Raw genomic sequence first — 19,382 nt, forward strand, 5'->3', positions numbered from 1 at the left:
TGTGCATGAGGGTCATGAATCTGTTAAAAAAGTGTTCAGTTCTTCACATTCTTGTAGCTACCATCATCTCCTTACTTTTCTTCTGTTTTTGTTAGAACTATTATTACTACGGCTGCTTCTATGTATTTGTGTAATGTTGTGGAATTTTGTAACATTCAGTTTAGTGCTTTAAGTCTTCAATTACAGTGCCTTAACAAGGGGAGCTAATATTTGAACCTAGGCATTCAAACTGGCACATCAATACAGGGTGTGATTATGAGGAATGTTCCCTGAAAACTCATCTCTTAACAAATCTTTAAAAATGTGCAATTATGTGTGTTCTGAAAACAGTTCTGCATGCTATTATCAGTGAAAACTGTTGTTTGGTATAATTTGCTGCATTCCTTCTTTATGTGTGGACTTCTGATGTATTCAGAAAGTTATTATCTTTTTATTAAGGTACCACAGCACTCTATCTCTTCTTGGGTATGCATCCAGATCTCACCAGTAACTACCCAAGCAAAGAAACTTTCGAAGAGATCCAGTTCTTTAATGGGCACAACTACCACAAGGGAATAGACTGGTAATGTCTCAATACTGACGATGACTAATGACTATGGTGTAAAGAAGCAAATTAATTAAATCAATCATACTTTCCATACCTCACAATTAACCTTTTTTGTTGTATTTCACCATTTACTTATTGAGGTTTTGTTACAGTTTTCTCTCTGGGTTTTGTTTTTAAAGCTGTTTTATTACAGATGCATATCATTTAATGTAATGTCTAAATATATAACGTAAAGTTATCTTATCTTAAACTTATCCCAAAACAAAAACCTTCACCCACTTTGAATAACCGTAACATATAAGTGAAACACTGTACTGATATGAAATAACTGTACATGAAAAATATCGTTTTAACTCCCCACTAAAGAAATGTTCCCCAAAACACTACACTGTAGTTTGACAGTTTGACAGAGCATGCATCTCTATCTACTATTCTGCCAGCTCTTCAGAGAGGTGGAGATATAAAATTGTCATGAAACCATTAAAATAAATACCATTACTAAAGCCGGTCTGTTAGATATGATGTCACTTTAACATAACCAGGGTGTGCCTGTGATTTTTGTTCTTCATAGTGCACAATCAGGATCAGTCTTTTTTTATTCATTTTTATTATGGATGCTAAATAATATTGAGTGTTAAAAAATAAAAACTGAAAACAGTTCAGTTGTATGTTTGAACTATTTAATTATAATATGAATTATGCCTAATTTTTTGTATTTTGCATTCCATCACGTAACACAGAAATGTCTTGTTTCAGCTTCACACCAAAAACGTTTAGATATATGTATACTGTACATCTCAATGCAGTAATGGATTCTTTTAAAAATATTAAATGAGAATATGATCACATTTGTACAGGCTTACTGTAATCATTATAACAGTGTTGTAAAATCTAAATTATAATTAAACAACCTCATGATTTTAAATGTTTGATTTGCTTCACTGAGCAGAATAATTTTACTGTGCTGACAAATTTTATCTGTGCAGTTCAGGACCTTCCATTTAGTAAATATTTAAAGTAACTAAAATACATCCAATCATTGGAAGGTTATTCTTCTAACATCAAGAGGTTATGCCATGTGCATCAGTGTCAGCAGCAAATGGTTCATTAATTTTAAGAACACACATTTCTTCTTGTAATTAAATTTCTAGTAAGGTGTTTAGGTTTAACGATATTTGTTAAAAATGTGAACACATGTTACAAATAAGAGGAGGACATTCTGCCCGTCTACCTCATTTTGTTGCTAGTAGCTAATTCACTGTGGCCTGCTAATTCGTTCAGCTGTTTCTTTAAAGAACATGAGTATCGGCTGTGACAACATGAGTGGGTAGCTTGTTCCAGACTCTCACAACAATTTTTGTAAAGTACCTCCTGTTCTCACTTCTAAATGTGCTTCCCCATAGTTTCCACTTATATCCCCTGGTTCATATTTCACTGTTGATTCTGAGAAAGCCCATTGGTTGATTATGTAAGTGCCTTTGAGGGTTTTAAACACTTGAATCTGGTACTTTTGTATTCTCCTCTGTTCAAGGCTAAAAAATACCACTTCTTTTAGCCTTATGTACGGGACTGTATCTGGTCATTCTTCATTGGACTGTTTTCAAGAGTAGTATTTTATTTGGAAGATGCCAACCAGAATCGTACACCGTATTCTAAATGAGGTCTTGATAGTTGATTGTCCCGTGGTGGGGTGTATTGACCAGGCTGATGGCCTCAGGGAATGAACTAGTAAATAATTCACTTGTTAAATGTCTGAACATTATCAACAACTGGATCTTCATTTACCTTTGTAAGGAGCCTGAATACTATTTGGAATTATCACTGGTATGTGTTTTATGTCATGACTCATGGCTACAAACACCACCACTTCACAGAGGACAGATTTAGGAAGTACGGAATGATTTCTCTGGAATTCCCACCTTCAAGTTACTTGGTTTTTAAAGCATTACAGTCAACCCCATACTGTAGATTCAGGCCAATTCGGACAGGAGGAGGGGTGTGTCCCTCACTGACAGCACAGCATTTTGTGTAGATGTAAAACAGAAGAAAATGTCCCTCTGTATGCTGTGCTGGATGCATCTGTTGCATCTGTTTGGATGTAGTTATCTCCAAGGGAGAGGAATGCTTCCCCAGAAATGTAAATTAGCTTGTGGTAGGAAGGTCTGAGTTGATTAAATGTAATTTCAGATGAAAGAGCTTTAGTGTAGTGCAGGTGTGGGCTAGATTTAGACATGTTTATAAAGCTTTTCCTGTATGATGAATAATTACAGACTGAGTCTGAAGTTTTTTTTGTGGCTTATATTTCTAGTACAGTGGTCTTGTTTAGCCACTTTGTGTGCCAAACACCCGATCCTGCACTCTTAGCCTTTCATAGCCAGGGTCTGCCATGGCAGACCTTTGTGATATTTATTTGTAGTATTGATATGCTGTGCACATGGTACAACTCCTTAAACGTTTTCATAATTTCAAACATGTGAACTCTTCATGCTCTATAACATGGCCATTCCCACAAAACCTGACTTTTTTAACAGGAGTTAGAAGGAAGAAAATCAATTACCAAACAAGTTACATAACGGAAAGTAATCTCTTCTTTTTCCATTTTTATGCTGCTAGGTATATGGAATATTTCCCCCTTCCTTCAAACACCAGTTCAGATTTCTACTTTGAAAAAAGTGCCAATTATTTTGACTCGGAGATGGCACCAAAGAGGGCAGCTGCTCTCCTCCCTAAGGCCAAGATAATCACAATACTCATCAACCCTGCAGACAGAGCCTATTCCTGGTACCAGGTAAAACCCTCTCGAAGCCATAAAGACGTGGTCAGTTACTGTGAATGTAATGAATGCATTATTGTCATGGGGTGGAACTTCTTATTTAACTTAAATCGGAGATAAATGTAAAATTGCAAAAGTTGTTGAATAAGTGAAATGTCAATGGCAGACAGTTGCTAGTGTGTGTATGTGTTTCATACTGCAGTTCTATATTAATCCCAGTGTAAGAACCACCATCATGAGTGAATTTCATACCTGCAAAATCTGACAGATCAAGTCAATGGGGGTGGCACAGTGGTGCAGTGGCTACCATAGTGCTGGGCCCCTGAGTTCAATTCCAGACCTGGTGTGCTACCTGCAGGGAGTTTGTGTGTTCATATGGGTTCCTTCCCACAGTCCAAAGACATTAAAGTAGGTTAATTGGCTTCTGGGGGAAAATTGTTTTACATGTCTGTGTTTGGGCCTCTTCCTTGCTGTGGCTCCAGCCCTGAATTGGAGGAAGCAATTAGAAAATGGATGTAAGGATCAAGCCAAAGGAAACTTGGTAAATATGCAGGAAAATACTTCATCTGCAGGGATGTGCTGCGTTTTTTTCCATTCATTGCTCTGCTGGGGGTTCGGCTATCCCTGGTAGCCCACCACACTCTTTCCCTTTGCTAGGGCTGTCCAGCTCGCACTTAAATGTTCTGTATTCCTTTCTGTCTGCAGCACCAGCGCGCCCATGATGATCCTGTAGCACTGAAGTACACGTTTCATGAGGTGATCACTGCTGGGCACGATGCCCCCCTCAAACTCCGCATCTTGCAGAATCGCTGCTTGGTACCAGGCTGGTATTCCATCCACCTTGAGCGCTGGTTAAACTATTACCACTCTAACCAGGTACGTGTTAGTACTCTACGATGCAGGAGTTATAGTTTTAATTTAAAGTTTAGGTAGATTCACCACTCACTAGTGTTACTAGTGCCTTGTAAAATTTTAACATTTCTTATCTGCTTAACTGTTTTTTTAACAGATTACATTTTGTGTCTTGAGACCAGAGCTGAAATGTGCTTATTATAACGAAAGACTAAAAGTCTTCACTATAAAAGCTGTCGCAGTTTCTATTTGGTATTTTGATGGAATACTCCAAACTGACCTACAGACTCGTTGGTTATTTGGGTCCATATATCTTCTTCGTAATGTAAATATATATATTTTTAAATGATGGAAGCTAAAAACAAAACAAAAAAAAAGGACTTTTACTTTACCTTGGCAGTAAGCAGCTTCACACTAGTTGTTGAAGTAATATGATTGGGTTATTTCAGTTCATGAGGAAGTGTTTTTGTTTTTCTAGATCCTGGTTCTTGATGGACAGATGTTGAGGACTGAGCCAGCGTTAGTTATGGAAAAAATACAGAAATTTCTTGGGCTAGTGAATATTATTAATTACCACAAAATTCTGGCGTAAGTAGCTATATGTCTCGGGAAATTTCATGTTTGTTTAAAAAAATAAGTTTATATCTTATTATAAACTAATAAGATATAACTACCATTAGCGCCACTGCAGGGTTAAGAAATGTATTATTGTAATAATGTTCCTAGTGTAGTACAAAGGATTTCCCTTAGATCCTGTATGAATCAGCATTTTCACATACCATTCCAGCACAAAATTTCAATAAAGACTTACTGCCTTTCTGTTTTAAGAAGGCTCCATAGTATGATTAGGAGTGTCTTCCTAGTTATATTTTGTTGATAAATGCATTGGCAATCCTTCACATAAAGTCAGTTCCTGGGGGCATTAACCAAACGTTTATTCTGGCTACAATAATAATGTAGCATTTGTATTTTTTAATCCCATTTTGGCAGGAATTTTTTTTGATGAACTAAACACCACAAAGTGCAAAGCTGGAGTTTTTCTTTTTGCCAAAATGATAACAGACATTTTAACTTAAATATTTAACAGTGACACATTAGTTTCATCGACATCCCTGAGGATTTTAACTGGGTAAAAACACTTAATTTCTTTTGTAGTCTGGTTGTTTTCCTTCTTGTTTTGTGAGCAGCAACCTTCCATGAAAGGTTTAACTTCTGAGTTAAACCATGCCTTTACAATACAAGAACATCTGCTAAAATGCAATTAAAATCTGCCTTTCATACCTTCAATCCCTGCTAAATCCAGTTTTTAAGGAAATCATATCTGACAGCATTTCCAGGTTGCTTTTTACATTTATTTAGTTTTGTGTTTAGGTTTGATCCCAAGAAAGGATTTTGGTGTCAACTTCTAGAAGGAGGAAAGACAAAATGTCTTGGAAAGAGCAAAGGAAGAAAGTACCCTGAGATGGACACTGATGTACGTGTGCGTTTCTGTTTATATTCCTGTAACAGCTGAGCTCTTTTAAAGCAAACCATATTGGTGCAGAGATTCTTTAAACCAGCAGGTGTGATCTAAGGGATTTTAAACATGGTATCTAGTATACTGCACACACAAATTGAAACATGTTTATATTAAAAAATTTAGAAAAGTGAACAACCCATCATTTATCTTCAATGCATATTTCACCTGAGTCTTTTTTAGAAAATATTTTGATAAAAGCAAAATAAGAAACAGAATACAGAAATATGGAACTTGAAGTTTTTCCTGAATCTTTGATGTAGTACATCAATTCATTTTTTACCCTTGGGCAGAAACTCATGGTGCAGTGTTAGATTTGTATTCTTTTTCTGGCAATACGTTTTCAGAACTTTTCTCAGAAGATGGTGTTATTGGATTAGTTCAGTGTCTTGGGACATAATCTAAAAAAAAACCACAATGAGTAACATTTACAAAGACTACAAAGCATATGGATAAGGATGATGTGAACTGATACGCTGAACTAATACGTGTCAGTCTGCGAAGCAGAGAGATCACATTTTATAAATGAAATGTGGAATCGATAATTTTTTGTGTCAAATACAAACGCAGTTTGTAAGTCGCTAATTATTTTCTGGTCATATACACCAATTTTTAGAATTAAATGGTATTTGAGAATGAGGACTTGCATTGAGTAGTGATCATCTGAGGCAGCACCCTGTGACAGAGAACTGGAGGAGAAGCATGTCTCTTCTGATTTGTCAGAAGACACAGCAGCTGCTGTGTCACCACAAGCAGACGGGACTTATTTCCTACCTAACATCCGAGCTACCCTGTGGTGGTCTGCGAATTAACTACCGCTGCTTGAGGAACTCCAGTCAAGTCAGCTCGGATCTAGGCTCAAACTGGTGACATCATCAGAAATTCAATTAACTTTTTAAAACAAAGGGAGGTAAACGTGAAGACTAAAAAGATAACTGAAAAATTGCACATCCAAAAAAGAGTCCAGCTAAAAGCCAAAAGAATCACCATATATCAATGCATAAAGTAGCAATGCACATTTAACAGTCAACAACTATTCAAGGGGATTCAGTTAGTTTTGTCTTTATCAATATGATTTGATATGAATTTCTGTTTTGTAAAGCTTTTCCATTATTGAATTTTCATCTTAATGCAAATCTTCTAGCACAATCTTTGAGAACAAAGATAAGCTCATCCAGAAGAAAGCTATTGTGTTGTTTTAGGTATCCCAGGTAAACATTGTTTTCTAAAACTCAGGTTTAAGTCCCATATTATAACTGTATCTGAAACAGGTTGCATAAAGCCCTCCTCTCTTAACGCACCCAGTGTTACAGTCTTTATGCAATAGCTCAGAATTTACAGTATATTTAGTCACTAAAACCACCACTTTTCACTGATAAAGTGCCATCACTTTAGTGCATATTTCAGCTGCAGCTTGAATGTTAAGTTGTTACACAAGAGTAAGTTGCTTAATTTTTACATTACTCCATTTTTTCTTTCCCCCAGTCTCGAGATTTCCTGCGAAACTACTACCAGGAGCACAATGTTGAGCTATCAAAGCTGCTGTACAAGATGGGACAGTCTCTGCCCAGCTGGCTTCGAGAGGAGCTGGTGAACACCAGGTAGCAAGGATGGTGACAGAAGCTCAGAAGGGTGGGTAATGGACTCGCGTGCTGATCTGCCTGACTAGACGGGAACGAAGCAAGACGACGAGGCAACGCCGAGGACTGGCCAGAGGCCCCAGCTTGGTGTCCACACTGTGGGCCGCAGGAGGAGCAACGAGAGGGAGAGAGAGCAACCGGCGAACAGCCCGAGAACTCGGTCGTACTTCTACCATTGTAGAGCTGCGACCCTCCTCCTCCTCCTCTTCCTCAGCTCGTGAAGTAGGAGCGGTGGACAAGACACACGTACTAACAAACTGTACAGCGCAGGAACCGGCGAGACAAAGGTGGGCGGACAAGGTTACATCTTCCAACCTGAATTGTCCACTTTGCTCTTTTTCGGTCTGCAGAGCGACTGAGTCTTCATCCCTGGAGTGCCAGCCTAGCAAATACACTAGCCATTAAGGATCTACAAGTGCCAGGATGGAAATTCATTCCCTGTTAATGTTGACTACATGAGTTGTTCTTATTTTTTTAAATTTCTTTTATTTTTACTTTAAACCATTGTTTTTTAAACTGGTATAGCCTTAATAGGCTACAGGTACAGTACCTTAAGAGTATTCAGGTAACTGGAGAACAAAGGTGGTTAGGTCTTTTTTTTCTTATTTAAAAAAAAATAAACTGGCTTTTTTAAAAAATGTATAGCAACGATCAGCACAATGTGAAATGGGATATTCAAAAATTTGGGTTTTTAAAAATGAAAATATTTTTTATTACAGAGTATTAAAAAAGGAAAACAAAGCTGCATGTCTTAAAGTAATCCAGAACGGTGATACTGCAAGGAGAGACAGACTGGACAGACTGGGCAGACTGGATAATGAAACGACAAAATAATCAATTTGTTGACAGTGATTTTTTGTAATGGATTAATGGATTTTGTTATTGAGCCACTGATATTTGGGACTGCCCCAGTCTGAAGGCACAAAATGGACTATAGAGTCATTGTGGGCACTGAACTGTAAATATATAGAGATTATTAATATGCCTCCAGTGAAAGTCGGGTGCAGTACTCATAGCTTGTCTTCAAGATACAAGTGCCATGATAGGAGTCCAATTATTTTTTGTAGCTGGAGACCAAAAACAAACCATATCTTCCTTTGTCAGCCTCCTGATTTCAGTTCCACTGGGCCACAAAACAAATGTAGTAAAGTTACCCAAGTTTCATTCACTGTAATGTTGGTATAATAATAGGAAAGGAGTCCCAGTTAGGATCTTTGAAAATTAAATTACTACCTCAGTAACTTAAATTGAACTTAAATTAAAAGTCAAGGATATCCAGTAACTGGCTAGTTACATTTGTTAGGTGTAATCATCTCTGTACTGGCATTGCACACTTTAGCATCTGCCTGTTTTTCTTAGCTGCTACATATACATATGTGTAGATCATGCTACAGATATCTTTTATTACTGTCTGTAAACTGATAAAATTATTAATGATTTTATAAACCGTTATTAAAACCCCCAAATGTTAGTATTAGGTACTGTATATGGTTTAGGTTCAGGTCAGGTAACATATGGCTAATCTACAATGCAGGCTGGTTCTCATCACACTCATGCCATTCTATTAATAATTGATAAAATGTCAGAATGCCAATGGCAACCCCTTATCTAGCATTGTGAGCTCTGTGTGTGAATATATATATATAGTCTTAGGTTATATATTGTCTAACCTATGTAATCAGGGGTCTTTCAAGATGAAAGTGCATCTTCATTTAGCCTCATAAAACAGACCTCACACAGTATTCTCAAGCTTGAATGATTTGCCTTGTAATTCTATTCGTTGAGGAAAATGCATGCAGTTTATTGGCCAAAATTTAAAATAAAAAGTATTGCTCTGTGCCATCTCATAATAGTGATGACATCAGAATACAGGAAATTATATCAGCAAGGGTTTCTTACATCTTTACTTTCAGCTACAAAATGAGGGCTTAAAACTTTTCTTTTAGGAGAGCCATCTAGAGATTTCCGAGATGATCCTCGAGTTCAGAGCTATTCGTTACAACTGTTCCTACAGGAGCCAAAAGTTGATTCCGGGATTTGGTTATAATCAAAAAGTCAAAAAAGAAACAGTAGCTCATCAGGCCTATCTGCGGGACCTTGAAAAAATCACACAACTGATATAAAAAATTGAGTATTTTATATGATTTGTGCCATAGATTCTGACAGACTCTGTCTGCGCTAGCTGTGACACTCGGTTCACTACAGTCACTGCCAAGACCAGCATAAAGTGTAACTTTAAGAACGATTTCAGGGATTCTTACCATAGACATTAATCTATACAGTCTTTAAGAATGAGGTCCTATGTATTCAGTACTAGAATTTAAAATGGGCCCATCTTGCCAAACAAAGACAGATCAGCATTACAAGTTTTCTTTATTACTTTCTATAATTATCACTTTTTTTCTGTTGCAGTTTTCCTTTTTGTGCAAATTGCTTATTTGCTTCAAACACAATCTCCCCAATCAAGAACATATTTCCCCCACTCCACTCAGTACCCTCTCACCCATCCAGTGGTTGTTTTTCTTTAAACAGAACTGCTAATGTACAGCATATCCTCTTTGAAGTTCAGTTAATTACCCATGAATGCGATTTCTAGAGGGCTGTTGTCACTGATGTCAGATATAGAGAACACAAAGGCCTGATAGGTTATGTGTAATAAGCCCACCAAAGGCAGTTATACCTTAAATTATAGCAGAAAAGGAAACTGTTCTGAACAAAGCACATTAGCCTAATGACCAGCTTCTACAAGCCCAGTTTTGTGCATTTCAGAATGGTTTTCTCATTCATTCACCAAGATAATTCTAGCTCGCATGTAAGCCTGCAGTGCTACTGTACGTCTTGTTGCAAGTTGCCTTCATGACAATTAACAGAGAGATGTTTTGCAGAATGTGCTTCCACGGAACCACTCAAGTGTTTTCCTTTCTTAATTTCACTCATTTCTGTCGCCTCACAGTGAGAATAAACTTGGCAGCACTTAGCCGGGCTAATTTAGGTAATTGGTTCCCTGCAGTTAAGAGTAAATTGCATTGCAGATTGCTATGCCACTCACAGTAATGTACTCCTTGGAGTAACAGTTGTGATGCACTATGAAGTGACAGATCTGGAAAAAGAAACTAGGCAGTCTATAGTAGACGTTAGTTTGTGACTGAAGGAGAGTATTCATTTTGCTCACCCCATAATCCCATTGTTCTGTTCACATTGATTCGGCCTTGCTTCCATTAAGTGTGACTTACGAATGTAAATGTAGCTGAAGTGCCTTGAATGGCCAGGATTTGTGAATGAAAGTCACTGAATGAACACTTAAGGTAATGATTCAAATAATCCACAATGGAGAACTGCTTCTCTTTTAAATCTTAAGTAATATCATTTTGCAGAAAACAGACTTAATATTTTAACATGCAAAGATTTTGTTTTTATTGTTATCATTTCATTTGTGATGATGATCCATTTCAGAGCTAATATCTCTAGCTGAAAGACTGCCCTGTTTGGCTCCATTTTGAATCTACTAAGTAGAGTTCTGCCAGGAAGAAAGTAGATTATGCAGACAAAATGTGATTGTTCAGCCTGTATATTTTGGCTAACTTAACCACTAACTGCAATATAAGTCTGCAACCAGAACAAACTGGACACAACTGGCTGCTTCATATACTAGGAAAGGTTCGGTTTGTACTGAAACATGATTTTTGTCATTGTAATTAATGTGTTTGAATAGAACAATAGAGGTTTTTTACTGCAATAGTGCCTGATCTTTATGGGTGAGAGATAATAGTTTTATACAATACAGTTGCTTCAGAAAAATGCAAACCTGGGGAATGTTTATGGGATGTTTGAACATTTATTCAGATTGTAGCCCTATGTTTTTTTAGCTCTTTGTGTTCCTTTTTGCACCTTCAGATATAAATTATGGCAGCTGTTGCCTTGCCAAGAAAACTGGGAAATTTAAGGCTTGATTTTTAAATCAAACCCTCTGGCTTTTTAAAAGTTGAAAGAGCATGTAGTAAATGCCCAGTTAAATTAGATTAAGGGTTTCTTTTGAGTTTTTGTACCATCCCACCTTCACTGCCCTTTAAGTTTCATTCTGCTCGATAATATGGCTGATTTTTACATCCTGTAATTCACCAACCATCTCACAAGTTCTTTTGTGGAAAGTTCATTAGTGTGCTGTCGAAATGTGTGGGCTTATTTATACTCTTCCTTCATTCACAAATTCATCCAGTTTGATAATGTCGATTATTTCTTTTGTCATCACTTAATGGCTTCCATTGTAGAATGCAATACCTCCTTTATTTAAACTGCATGAAAGGAAATCCAAACATAAACCCTCAAATCTTATTTGTAATCATCTGATCGTTCTGCAACATTAATGCTTTTAAGTGTTTTTACTTAGGGTGTAATGTATTTTAGTGGATTAGAAATAACAGCTTATTGTTATCAGAACCCAGTAAAAGGTATTGCACAGCATTGCCTTTTACAACCACTATACTATAGTAAAATAATACTGTGTGCATTATTTTTAATGTTTTTTATGGAAGAATTTGATCACGTATACATTTGGGTATATATAGTTTATATAATATAAGGGTATGTATGTATGTATTATAGAACCCCCTACAGAAATTTAAAATTACATCCGTGAGCTTAAATCTTCTACTCTATGCCCTCATTTTTTAAATGAAGAATTCATTATCTTACCATGTGGCCCAGCTTTGCTCAAAGAGTACATTTATGAAAAATCCTGCTTGTTCTACAAAGATGTTTGAAAATGAAAGGAGGTCTAATTGGATTTCAAGCTGTAAGAAGTTCAGAAAAGTTAATCTTTCTACAAAGGATTCTAAGCATGTGTTTGGCTGCTTAGTTGAGAGGAGCAATTTTTCCCTTTTCTCTAGTTAATGGCCGAAAATGAGAAGAAGTGTTTTCAAGGCCTTTCTCGGGCAACTTGGCACCAGATAACCAGTTTGAAAGTGCCTGGAAGTTAAACCTCTCTTTGCTGTATTACCGGCCTAATCTGTACGTGCGTTCTTGTGCTGCCCAGAGTCTGACAGGAATTCCTCTTTCCTCTGCTCTTCATGAGTTGGAAATAACACATCCAAGAGTTCTGAAAAAAATATTTCTTAGGAGCCTGAAATACAACATTGCTGTCGCTAATCAAATTTCAAATGCAGTAGCAAGGGCTGTTGGTAATTAAATATCTCTAAAAGACACTCATGTTCCTTTCTTTTTTTTTTTGCTTATTGTTTAACATACAATGTTTCAGCCAGGTCTTGTTTAGCATTTCATCAAGGATGGTTTGCTGATTCCCCAGTTCTTGTTGGGGAAATGGTTACGTCAGAGTCAAACTTTGGGCAACATCACGTTTCACTTGTTTTAGCAGGGTCCTTACTAAAGATAAAAATATTTTCACTATGTATAAAATTACTAATTTCATTGATGTGATAAACTTTGAGGCATTCTTTCTCTGTTGAAAGTCCGGCCTGAGATTACGGTGTTACCACTACATTTCAACATCACTCCTCATAAAAAGCTGCTTGTTTTGGTAGGACTTTATTATTTTTATGTTATAAACCATGTCAGAAACACTTTTCTTCCTGTCTTTGGTGTAATCTTTAATTTATTAAAAGCAACAAGATGTGGCATAGTGATGCTTTATGTGCTAGGACCCTTAAAAACATTTTGTCTCTGGGTTACTGGATAAAAGAAAAATAAGCTATGCCAAATTCCTGCAGTCTGTCAAGGTATTAAAGAGCGACACATAGGAAACTAGCAGGGCAACCTTTTTTATGCCTATGATTTTTTTTTAAATCATTCATTGCTTATAATAAATGGTACTGTTAAGCAGGGAAGGGAGACTAAGATATGCGTGCTGGTACTGCAGTGGCAGTTTTGCCGTAGTTTAGCGACAATATCAGGACAGGTGTAAATACAATTTCCAGATCATAGATACTGGAGCAACCATGAACTTAATGAAGAGTTTATATTCTTCTAAAACCCACATACATCTGGGTTAGCCCACTAAACACAAATGCCTATTCTCTGTCATCAAGGGGGAAAGTTTAGTTCAAAATCACTAGAACAAGCCTTCAAAACTGTCCTCCTTATCAGTGCACTAGAGTGTGCTTTACTTTTTGCACTTTGTGTTACTTCAAAACAAAGTGAAGTATGCAAGAGGTTATAGGCTCCTCCACCTTTAGGACAGTGGTGAGACGATTCTTATTATGCATCACAAAAGATTAGGTACATTTATGCAGCAGCTCTACCAATGAGAGGTCCAAGGGGAGTGCCAGACTCTCAAGGATAAGGGGACAGAGGGGGTTTCGGAGGAAAAACGAGATGGAATTAATTCTGGCTGCTGGAACAGACTGCTTTCTGTCCCCATCTTTGAGTTCACATTCCCTATGCCCACTGATAGTCCCATTAATCTGCACACTGCCGACTTTGTGTTTCAAAGGTCCTGTATTTTAATGTTGAGTATTAATAATTATAATAATAAATAATGGTGGTAATAATCACCTGGACTGTACAATCAAAGACTGTAATTGTTGTTAATATTTTTTATTGTGTAACTAATATTTTTGTGATTTTAATTTGCAAATAAAAACACCACTGTCTTTATTTTTTCCTTGTTTTCTGAAAGACTAAGAACCGACTAAAGAGAATGGAGCGAAACTGGCTGCCGTTTTTTTCTTTTTTTCCCTTATTTAAATTCTATGTCATTCAATCTCTTGAGAGATTAAATTGTTTTAACCTAAATACAACAGTTTCAAATAAAGATCCCAAAGATGGGCTTTCACTTCAACATGTGCAACAGTATAGTGACAACAAACAGTTACAGGCTTCTCAACATATCACATTCGTAGTGCAAAACATCTAGTGATATTTCCTTTGACATGCATGCAGGTGTGTGTAAGGGGGCTGGCTGAGTGGGAAGAGCTGAAGATGAAGGAATGATATTCCATGTTGGTGGAGGTTGTTGGATTAAGAAAATAAAAAGCAGGACAAGGTGGACTTTATCAAGTGCTTAAATGACACCGACTATGACTATCTGCAAAAGAAGAAAAGGTCCATGTTTGTGATCATTTACTCTGTGATCTTTCCAAGATGTTAAAACAGTCTGCTTACCCATTTCAATACATTCATCTTTTTTGAAGAGAATTGAGTGCAGGGCCTTTCTTGTGGATGTTTGTCTCTTAGCTTACCAGTTTACCTTTGTGATTGGAATACCAAGTACTTGAAATTGATAGCATCACCTTCCTGCCACAAGTTCCAAACAAAATAAAACCAACTTCTTGTCCAAGTCAGACCTAATTAATCAAGTGAGTGAGTTGAATTCATTAGGATTCCAACCAGATTTAAAATAATCATGTAAAAAGCAAGGCTGCAGTGCTTACATAGAAGACTAGTCTGGTTTGTGCAAATCCCAGACGAAGTGTGAAGAGCTTAATTTGTCATGTTTTGGGCATGCAGTTCTTTTTAACTGCTAGTTTTTCCATGCGTGATCCGATTTTCAGTTTTTGCCCCACTTGGGGTCAGGACTCCTCTGTTGCCACAGGTTTTGATTTGTTACTTTAGGGTGCATAAAAAATGTTTTTTCAGACATTTTTGTATTGGTGATAAATGGAAATTTCTTCCACCCTGAAAGCATTGCTTCCAAAACAGTACAATCCAGAAAGGAAAAGCACATTGTCCTCAGTAGATGAATGTGTTGTGAAAGATTGATAAATTAGAAAGCCAAAGAAATACTCATGCAGACAATATTTAATTCATCTTTAAAATGCATGGCTTATGTTTTGAAAGGCCATCGACAATTTTTTCCTCATTGCTTATGCAAATACTTTTTTATCCATTAAATAATACGGCATGTCATTTTAAATTTCTTTGTGCATTTCATCATTTTCATGGTTTGGTGAATTGATGGTTTGTTTGCATAGATAACGAAATGTACTAATGCCTTCACACAAAATGAATAAACCATTTCTACACTTGAAACAGCTCCTGCTGCGTGTGGAACAAACGCACCATTTTTCTCTCCGTAACACTTCCTGGTCTCTACCCTTTTAATGTCAAGTTTAATTGTTCTTTTCTTTTCTAAATGAAATGGTCATGTATGCTTTTGCTAAAAAAGCAATCCCCTTTTTGCCAGAAGGGTTTTTAATAACAGGATCAATTATTTCCACTTGCTTCTGATGACCCAAACACCACACTATGAATGCAAGAGAAAAACAGGAAAACTGAAAAATTCATATATTATAATTCACCTCTTGTTGTTTGTATTTTTAAAAGAACAGTGTGTACTGCATTTTCTGTCAGTCTTGCTCATGTCATTTATAGCTTAAATATGTCGTTGCGTGAATTCAGTGTGATTCTTTACCATTTCTGGCAGATGTTTTTCTAGGTAACTGCAGAAGAAACAATAGCTCCAGAAAGGTCTTTTAAAATGATGAGAGCAAGTGTACAAATTGGTGTTGCTCTATGATACAAAGACCTGTGTAGTATCTGTCTTGTAGTAATGTACTTTCCCTTTTACACTTCATCTTGTCTGACATGTTCAGGAGCCCTTCGCTGCTTGAACAGAAATATAATGCGAAACCAAATAATCACATGCAACACGGAAAGCAGACAAATGACAAATTACTGTAAAACATGAAGATGATACCATTGCTTTAAACACTATCTACAGCAGTGACAGAAAAGGCAATAATCAGTGTCATGCATCTACATCGCTGGCAGAAAAGGCAATGATCAGTGTCATATGTCATGCTGTGGATGACTGACAGTAAAATCATCTCCTTTGAGATTTAGCCATGTCTGTTTAATGCTAACAGATGGTAATGAAATGACTAGCTGGGGAAGACTGTAACATTAGTAGATAGGAAACATTCAGGAGAGTTGGGAAGGTGTAGGTGTAGCTCTACACTAAAAAAGAGCTTTCTGGAACAAGAATTTAATCTCAAGGATTGAGCTGACTCGATTTGGACCTGACGTATAAAACACATTGAAGCAGCAAGGTGTCAGGAGTATACTACAGGCCACCAAATTCAGACAATTGTGCAGTATGTTGTCATGTATAATTGTTCATTTCAGGAGTCCTACATAATGAAATCAGGAAGTCTGAGGGGTAAGCTTGACCTTCGTCAAGAGACCAGAAAAAGAATTTGAGACCAGACTGCAGAGGTGAAGCGATCATCGGGCCTTTGTTTCAGCTGAAGTTCGGGTGTGATGTGGCAGCATGTGAGAAAAAGTTTTCTCTGCCCTGTCCCCCAGCTAGGTTCCTTTTATAGCCAGATATAAACAAGCCTTAGTCCAAACCACAATACCATGGCTGCTTCCTCATCTCGATGCATGTCCTCATCCATCGATTGAAAAGAAGATGGAGTGCCTTCCACCCTCCTTTCTCCATTTCTCCATAGACACTCCTAATTTCTAATTGTCAGCAATCTACATATTAGTTACAGTATATCAGAATTATGTTTTTCAACAATAGCACAAAAAAAGTTAAGTGTAAGGAACTTTTTTAGGTATAGGGTTATCTATGGCTCTAGTTAACAGAGGACATAGGCCTGTTAGTAATGTTCTAATTACAATTATATATAAAAGATAAACTCCAATCCCTCAGATGTGTTTAGGACAAAGTGATGAACACAAAATATGTAGACTTTTCTCACATAGACTGGGAAAACAGTCAGGTACTGTACTATATGTCAGCTGGTGAAAATGAAATGTTAAACGTGGCTAATAGGGCTAGCCAGGGAGAGCACCTGGTTGGGGGAGGCTTCTGGTACAGTACAGTAAGAAAAAGAGTCAGAAAACTATCATGCAACTTTGGTCATGATATAACCAAATATATCACAATATCATAATCATGCTTTTAATTAACTTATGACACTGTACTGGTGCAAACAAAGGTGTACAATTTCAGGAAAGCAAAGGACCTGAAGGAAAGAGACAATTTTCTGACTGGACTTTTCTATCCTGACAAATTTTAGAAAATGTATAAGGAGAAAGAAAGTCACTTAATAAAGTGACTATAAATACAAGGATACAGTTGATAAAATGGAGTTTAATGAACTGCAAGCCCAGTTAAAAATCATATTAGTAGAGCTGGGAGAGAGAGAATATCACAGAAATGTAATTGATAGAAAATAATATTTCAATGAAAGCAAAAATGAATACATTTTTTTTCAATATCATAGCAGTATAAAAGAACAGTAAAGACTTAAAATGTCCCAGATCATGGGTGTCATTGTCAACATATGTTGGACTTAATATTTTGCTAATTAGCAAAACAATTTATATGAGTAACACTTTATAATTACAGTCAACATGCACTCTATATTGTACCAAATTGTGTGTGTGTGTGGGGGGTAAACAGACAAACACACACTCATATAATGGCCAGTTTTCCCAGAAGCCCATTAACCTAGCTGTATGGCCAGAGGAAATCCATCTGAAAACAGGGAGAAAATAAAAACTCCACACAGATAGCACCCCAGGAATTGAACCCAGGACCCAGGCATAGCTAGGCATAGCTTTTTCTCTTATATTTCTGAATTTTGAAACAACATTTTTAAAGCATCCTTAGTAACTATTTTATGTAATCAACAGAGTAATTCATGTTTAACATATACTTAAATGGTTCATGTGACACATCACAAATTCTAATTTCTGGTTCATTAATCAAAAAATCCAAGCACATGATTTAACTTGAAAAGCATGGCATTAATTCCTTCTCCTTTGAAGACCCTGTGCAGCCTATCCTCTGTGCTTTAGTCGTGGCATCTGAATTTACGCTCAATTACAGGAGACGCAGGGTAGATAAAAGACTACTTTAGCGGTCTCCAAGTTTTAGGATTTTAGAATTTACATAGCAGAGTTCAAAGGAGTAAAATGTCTTCTCTTGACATATTTGGCTTAATATGTGCTGATGTGTGCATAATTTCTTTAAAGATCTGGTGCTTTATTATACAAATACTTCAATCACTGCTCATCTGGGATGTAAATGCTATTTCCTTTCAAAAAAGGACTGCTGTGCTGTGCAGCTTTGACAATTTAAATCATTATTAACGTGGCAGCTACTACACTCAGTTTCTTGGCACTAATAAGTCTTTCAAGATGCTGTTCTTATGAATCTATTACTGGGGTCCACTGTCAGGAGGTGGGGGGGTTGGACTGTACAGCACTGGGAAATCGCAGATGACACTATTGAGAGACTCCTATATTAAATCCACCACTTGCAGAGACAGAAAATTGGATTGTTTCTGTCATGTTGCTATATTGAACTGTTTCTTTAAAAAAAAATACAAAAATAAAAAAATCGTCACAATAGAAACATTGATCACGCACATAGTTTTCTCGTCAATTACTTGTTTAGGAGAAGAGGCAGGTTTTAAATGTTTATTACATATTTTGATCACTTTTATTAAAAGCTGTTATGGGTCACTAGTAGTAGAAAAGTTGATTAACTTTATTCAAAATGATAAAAACTCTATAAATAACGCAATGGACATACATTTCAGGCTTCCTTAGTAACACGTCTCAATGCATCAACAATAGTAAAGTGAAAAATTACGACCATTTTTTCATATAAAAGAAATTAATTTAAAATAATATTTTGATGCAGGTTCTGACTATTATTATTATTATTATTATTATTATTATTATTATTATTATTATTATATCGATATATTTAAACAACACGATATCAACTACTGTTGCCCAACCTTTCGTTTTTTCTACCCATCTTGGGTATATTAGCAATATTGAATACGCTATTTTAATGTACTACAAACATAAAAACGAATCAAATCTATATCAATTGATTAAGCACATTCCCTTCCAAACAAGCGCAATGTAACTATGAAGCGTCGTTAAAAAAAAGGTAGAGGTACAACGCGCCATATTTGTGTGGGGCATTAAAAAGGACTGTATTTTACTATATTTTGGTTAATATTACTACAATTTTATATCGTTAATTTAATTCGATTTTGTTTTCAAAAATATTAAAATACTACAAATAAAATATTCAATATACACTTTCTTAAAACAAATGTGTTTGTTAAA

General features: G+C 36.4%; 1 protein-coding gene across 5 annotated transcripts in view; it reads left to right on the plus strand.

Moving 5' to 3' along the window:
• The window catches only part of ndst1b (N-deacetylase/N-sulfotransferase (heparan glucosaminyl) 1b), an 81,237-nt gene extending 67,300 nt beyond the window's left edge, over positions 1–13,937 (plus strand). For 4 of the 5 annotated variants that reach the window (XM_069196100.1, XM_069196101.1, XM_069196099.1 and 1 more), the window contains 6 exons: positions 439–562; positions 3,161–3,335; positions 4,026–4,196; positions 4,651–4,760; positions 5,532–5,646; positions 7,174–13,937. In XM_069196100.1, coding sequence (XP_069052201.1) covers positions 439–562; positions 3,161–3,335; positions 4,026–4,196; positions 4,651–4,760; positions 5,532–5,646; positions 7,174–7,293 — 815 coding nt within the window. In that variant the 3' untranslated portion in view covers positions 7,294–13,937. The remainder of the gene's footprint in view (positions 1–438; positions 563–3,160; positions 3,336–4,025; positions 4,197–4,650; positions 4,761–5,531; positions 5,647–7,173) is intronic. The other variant, XM_015349850.2, reaches the window with a different exon arrangement.
• Positions 13,938–19,382: the final 5,445 nt, after the last annotated feature.

This window comes from Lepisosteus oculatus, chromosome 11, assembly GCF_040954835.1.
Source record: "Lepisosteus oculatus isolate fLepOcu1 chromosome 11, fLepOcu1.hap2, whole genome shotgun sequence".
In the NCBI taxonomy this organism is placed as follows: Eukaryota; Metazoa; Chordata; class Actinopteri; order Semionotiformes; family Lepisosteidae; genus Lepisosteus; species Lepisosteus oculatus.